The 6,190-nt window shown below is 41.5% G+C and overlaps 1 protein-coding gene across 1 annotated transcript in view; it reads right to left on the reverse strand.

The window, feature by feature from the left end:
* Window positions 1-6,190, reverse strand: part of PHACTR1 (phosphatase and actin regulator 1) — a 589,651-nt gene that overhangs the window by 122,124 nt on the left and 461,337 nt on the right. Inside the window, exon 6 of the mRNA XM_019628839.1 lies at window positions 718-798. Within this exon, the coding sequence (XP_019484384.1) occupies window positions 718-798 (81 nt within the window). The remainder of the gene's footprint in view (window positions 1-717; window positions 799-6,190) is intronic.

The raw sequence follows: 6,190 nt of genomic DNA on the forward strand, positions 1-6,190 counted from the left end.
CAAGATTGGAATCAACAGCCTGCCATTTCATGTAAAGCCTTCAGTGAGGTGTGGTCCTGGGAGAGGGGAGAGCAAACGCAATTCAAGAAAGGAGTGAAGCGGGCTTAGTACATGGTGTAAACCACGGCATGCATTGGGTTTGAAGGCAGTAACTCAATAAGCCAAAGACACACAATGTTCATTGGCAAATACTTGTGGACACATTCACAGAACATTCGAATCACTGTAACTATTAGCATTTGAAATATCTTATGTGTACAGTCATATTTTATAATTTTATCCACTTTGATTTCTTCTATTGTGGGCAGATGAACTGCCAAAAGAAATCTGTTCAGGAAATTCTAGATGCTTGTGGATGTTTAACATTTGTCTTGGGAACCCCACTGCCTGAAAGAGCCTAAGCAATTAAATGCACCCCAGCTGAGTGTATTCGAACACCACCAGGCTCACAACTGGTACCTACATATCATTCCTGGGGCCACCTCATTTTTCTTAGCATCCCATGGTTTGATTTCAATGCTGAGAACAAGGGAGCTTTTTCCCTCCCCTAATATAATACTGATCTGCTACGTTCTCTTTTCTCTCCGGAACTGTCTGGAGTTTTAAAGGTACAGATCCTGATGAAGTGATATAGAAAACTGTATTCAACTCTGTGAAATATCACACAGATTCCATGCACAGCTTTCTGGCCCATGGAGAGCGGACCGGTCCCCTTACCTTTATCATAAATTTCCTTCAAGACCCCTCGCTTTATTAGCTCCTCTCTGCTTTGCCTCATTGATATTTTCCTTTCCAGGGCTATAAGCAAAACACAAACAGAGAAGCAGTTGTGAATAAGTAACAAAGATTTTTTTTAAAGGAATCATATTTTAATATATTGAAATGTAACATATGGGAAAATGTCTGTAAACTCCATTATACTAATGTACAGTTAATGATACCAGTTAACATTTTTTGATACTATGATAAGCATTTTAATCAGATACTTCATTTAATCTTCAAAACAACATTAAAATTACCTATGAGGTAGGCATTATTATTTCATTTTATTTAACCCCAATTTATGGTTGAGGAAACTGTAACAGAGGGAGGCTCAATAACTTGTTAGAGTCACGCAGTCACTGAGAGAAGGAATCAGGGTTCCAAGGCAAACACACTACCTCCGATCTTGGTTTAACCTCTGTGTCACAGTGCGTTTTCCTGAGTATAGTATTTCCTCATAGGTGGAATTTCTTTTTTAATGATCTAGCTCATGCAGATCATGTCTCATTGAGGACTTTTTTGCTCCCCAGCTATTAAAAAATGGTATGAGAATATCTCCTAAAGAGCTCCCTGGATGGAGAGACTGAGGGATAGTGGGGGACCTCCTGGGGACATACTACCACTGCTCTCCTCTCTTCACTCCAAGTTGGAGCAGTCAAGTGACAAATGAACTGTGCAGTTACCAAATGCACCTCCACCCAGACCCCCCACTCAGCTGAGCCAAATGCTCCGGAAAGTGGGGGCTGGAGTTGGAAAAAAGGATCATTTCCTCTTGGATCAGTGGGCACGATGGAAGGCAATTCAAGTGGAAAAAGAGCCCAGGAGGGGAGCAGTGAGGGGCAGCACAAAAGGGCAGGACCGTGGCTCAAGGTGGGGTGGCGGGAAAGAGCAGAATTTATGGAAGAAAGCAAGCTATTCCAGCAGCTGACATTGCCGTTTCTGGGTAAGCACTGGGTGGAGGAGGACAGAGGTTTATTTTGGTTGCTTTCGTCAGCTTGAGAGATAGNTCAAGGGTGAACTGTAAAGCAAAATAAAAAAATGAAGTCATCTATGTTAAGGCAAATAATTATCTTCATTAAGACATGTATGAAGAGCTTATGCAAGCATTTGCTAATTGTTTTTTCCCTTTGAGATAAGAGTGTTGTTCAGACTATTCCATGGTCTCATTTCAGTTTCTCAGACATGCTCTTTGACCAAAAGGCACATCTTCACAGGTACCCCACAGTGCTGAGGGTGCTTTCCCAAAATGTTCCCTCTGGTGGTAATGGTCCGAATTTTTGTGAGCCATGGAAACAGACTTCATCCAATGTTTTTTTGACACTGACCCACAAATGTGTCATTTTAGCAACAATATACTGTCATGGGCCACTTAACAATGGCAATACATTCTGAGAAATGTATTCTTTGGTGATTTTGTCATTACGTGAACATCATGGAATGCACTCATACAAAGCTAGATGGTACAGCCCACTACATACCTAGGCTCTACGGTGTAGCCTATTGCGCCTAGGTTGCATGTCTGTACACGTTTACTGTACTGAATACTGTAGGCAATTGTAACACAATGGTAATATTTATGTATTTAAACATATCCAAACATAGAAAAGAAACAGTAAAAATATGGTATAAGATAAAAAATGGCAGAGATACAAAGAAAAAACTGATGGTTGCTAGATGGAGGGGAGTGGGGACGGGGGAGACGGCGAAGGGATTAGAAAGTACAAATTAGTAGTCACAATATAGTCACAGGGATGTGAAATACAGTATGGGGAATATAATCAATAATGTTGTAAAGATTATGTAGGGAGCCAGATGGACACTGGACTTATCAGGGGAATCACTTCATAGACTGGGTAGATGCCTGCCCAATATGCTATATATCTGAAGCTGAAGTAGAATAATATTGAATGTCAACTATAATTAAATATACATATACATACATACATATATATATATATATATATATATATATATATATATATATATATATATCTTCACAGGATGTGGAGTACAGCATAGGGAAGATAGTCAATGGAATTTTAACAGCTATATATGATGTCAGAGGGGCAGTAGATTGGGGGAGAGGGATTATCACTTTGTGAGGGGTGTAGATGTCTAACTATTATATTGCTTTATACACCTGAAACTAATAAAAAAAAAGAATATTGATTTTAAAAAGTATAAAAAATGGGACACTTGTACAGGATACTTACCATGAATGGAGCCTGCAGGATGGGAAGTTGCCCTGGGTGAGTTAGTGAGTGAGTGAGAGAATGTGAAGGACATTACTGTCCGCTACTATAGAGTTTATAAATGCTGTACACTTAGGCTACACTAAATTTATAAAACAACATGAGATTAAATCAAGCACAAGAGAAAATGAAGCAATCAAGGGATGTGGTAAGCATGAGACATATGAAACTGCTGCTGGCGTCAACACAGCATACTGTTTTATAGAAATTTTTTATTTTTTATTTTTTTTCCGCTGAGCCATCCTGCTACCTGTTGGCAGCTCAGTGGCCGCTCAACTCGGGTCGTGAATGGAACCGGTGACCCTGTTGCTCAGGAAAATTTTTTTTTTTATAAGTGGAAAGAATACACTCTCCAATCATGACAGAAAGTATAGTAAATGCATAAACCAATAACAGGTCATTTGTTATCATTATCAAGTGCTACATACTGTCCATAATTGTACTGCTATATTTTTATACAACTGGCAGCAAGTTTGTTTATACGGATACCGCAAACATGTGAGCTATGATGTCACTAGGCAATAAGAAGTTCTCAGCTCCATTACAATCTTATGTAACCACTGTTGTACGTGTGGTTCCTTGTTGGCCAAAATGTCAGTTACACAACACATCACACTATTGAGACCAACAGAAAATGCATCCACGGTCTTGGTAACGGAGCGCTCGGTGGCCACTGGACAGGCTGAGAGCGCTGTTTCCCCAACACCTTTCCCTAAGGCTCCAGGGAGTCTGCAGAGGTCACTGAATTGATTCTTCACTGCTCTGCAGAAAGTGGAAGACGGACACAGAATATTGTGCCTGTTTTACAGAGGAAGGTAAGGCAGCATGGGAGGCTGTGCCCAGAGAAAAGTATATGTGGTCCATTGTTGACCGAAATGTCGTTACACAGCACATGGACTGTACAGAGCTTTGAAACAGCTTCTGTTAATCCCAGTAGCTCTTTACATCATCGCAATTAAAGCCACTAGCAGTTCTCACAGTCAGTAAAATGATGTGCCAAGCCACATTTAGCTAAGAAATAATTTATCTAAGGAGTTTATTGAAGATTAAAGAGCTTTAAACCTAAGAAGCTGGAAATGGCTCCCTGGAATTTGTTGACTTTCGTTGGAGATATTTTCTTCAATTTGCCTGATTTCAGGGAGTTGATGTGATTAAATTAAGTGGTGCTAGATATTATTCTGCAGAATTTTAAACATACGTATAAAGCAATACATGCCTATTAAATACTGCCTATGTACTAAGGATGTATTTGACGCTCAAGCATTCAAAAAGACTTGAAGTGAAAAAGTCTTATTTATAAAACAAACAAATCCCTTCTTCCTCAAAAAACCCCAAAAAACCTACAGTATCTTTCTCTGATTCTTCTGGTGCATTTTTCTTTCCCAGTGAGGAAAAGTCATTGTGTTATGTGTGTGTGTGTGTGTGTGTGTGTGTGTGNCCAGTGTTAATGGTGGGTGAAGGGGCCACTGGAGCAGTGTTTGTTTTGGGGGATAAAGGAGTTTTCTGACCTATATCAAATGACACAATACGGTGACAGAAGGGCAGGAAGATGTTCTCCGTGCCGATAGAGGAACTATCAGAGACGGGAAGAGAACAGCACACAGCAAGGTTAGAAAGCTCTGCCTGATTTAGAAAAAGATTTGCTTAGCAGCACAGAGGGAAAAGACTGGATAGGCTACAAGAAGCAGGGGGTTTGAAGCAAGGAGTTTGTTAACAGATATTTTGGGTGACATAAATCCACCAGAAAAACACGCATAAAGAGGGGCTTTTCCATCTTGTGCTGAATCACATAAATTGAACAGATTTCTTTTAAATAAAATGAGGTTTCCCAGAGGCTTTCATTCTACAGTAGATGGACCTGATCCACAGAGCTAAAGGAAGTACCTGCAGCAAGATGGGAAAAACCCTGGGCTTGGAGGTCTGAGGTTGCAAGTATCAGGAGAACACGGATGCTCTCAGGCCAACCACTTAGCCATCGGGCCTCAGCTGTCTCACCACATTTGTTGAGCAACGAGAGACCTGCTGCCCATGTTGACAGGTGCTCGGCTAGGGGCTGGAGATGATGGTGTCCAAAGGGACAGTCCCTCCCCTCATAGAGTTTATAGACTAAAGTACCATTCAGACAGTCATGTAATAATGTTATTATTTAATGTGATTACAAATTAAGATATGGTCTCTCACAAGAAAGGGACATGCTTCTACCAGAACATAGGATAAATAACGTCCACTACTGGGGCATTAGAAAAAGGTATTTTTGAGGAAGAGACCCCCGAGCTGAGTTTGGAAGATGAATATATATTATCTCAGCAAAGGGCGGTCAGGTGGAGGCTTAGTGAAGTTCTCCATACATAGCAAGTTGGGCAATGGCTTCTGAGGGAGAAATCATGGTATTGTGGACAAAGAGAAAGCAAGCTGGTGAGGCTGCAGCCACCAGCATCGGATGGAGGAGAATGGTTTGAGAGGTGACCAGAGGGGACGGGGCCTGGGCCATGCAGGGCTTCCTGGACCATGTTATTCTAAGGGCAAGGGGAATAAATGATCAGAGTTGAGCATAGCAGTCTAGGCAGGAGATGATGGCAGCTCAGACTAAGATGCTGGTGACAGAGATGGAGGCAAAGGATGCATTCAAGGCACATGAAGGTGGCGACATTGCTATGACTTGAAGTGAAGGATCTGACACGGGATGTGAAGGAAAGAGAGGAGTCAAGGACGATGCCTCCGGTTCCTGATTTGCACAGATAAATGGATGGTGGTGCCAATTACTAAGGTAGGAGACCCGGGATGAGAATCAGGTTTGGAGGTATGATGGAGAGCCCAGTGTTAGCCATGCCTAAAAGGAGACATCAAAGGTATGCCAGGGAACTGTAGTCAGATGCTTGATAAAACAAGGAGGGGACTTTCAATGAGACTGTGCTGTGTAGCATCGACTATGCTGGGCTGTTTCCTGTACCAGTGCTTCTCAGCTTTTCCATGGAAACACCCCAATGGCCAAGGAGGAAGGAGAGGGCTCCAAGGGCAGGACTGAACTTGCCTGTCCCAAGCGTGCTATTTCTTTAGTGTATTGAGCTTTTCCCCTTAAGAACTAAAGTGGACCTCACATAATACATCTGTTCTTATTTAAACAAGAAAATATCCCCCCACCCATTACTACCAATTTCCAAGTTTAATGACATACT

The sequence above is a fragment of the Hipposideros armiger genome, unplaced genomic scaffold (genome assembly GCF_001890085.2).
Source record: "Hipposideros armiger isolate ML-2016 unplaced genomic scaffold, ASM189008v1 scaffold_812, whole genome shotgun sequence".
NCBI classification, from domain to species: Eukaryota; Metazoa; Chordata; class Mammalia; order Chiroptera; family Hipposideridae; genus Hipposideros; species Hipposideros armiger.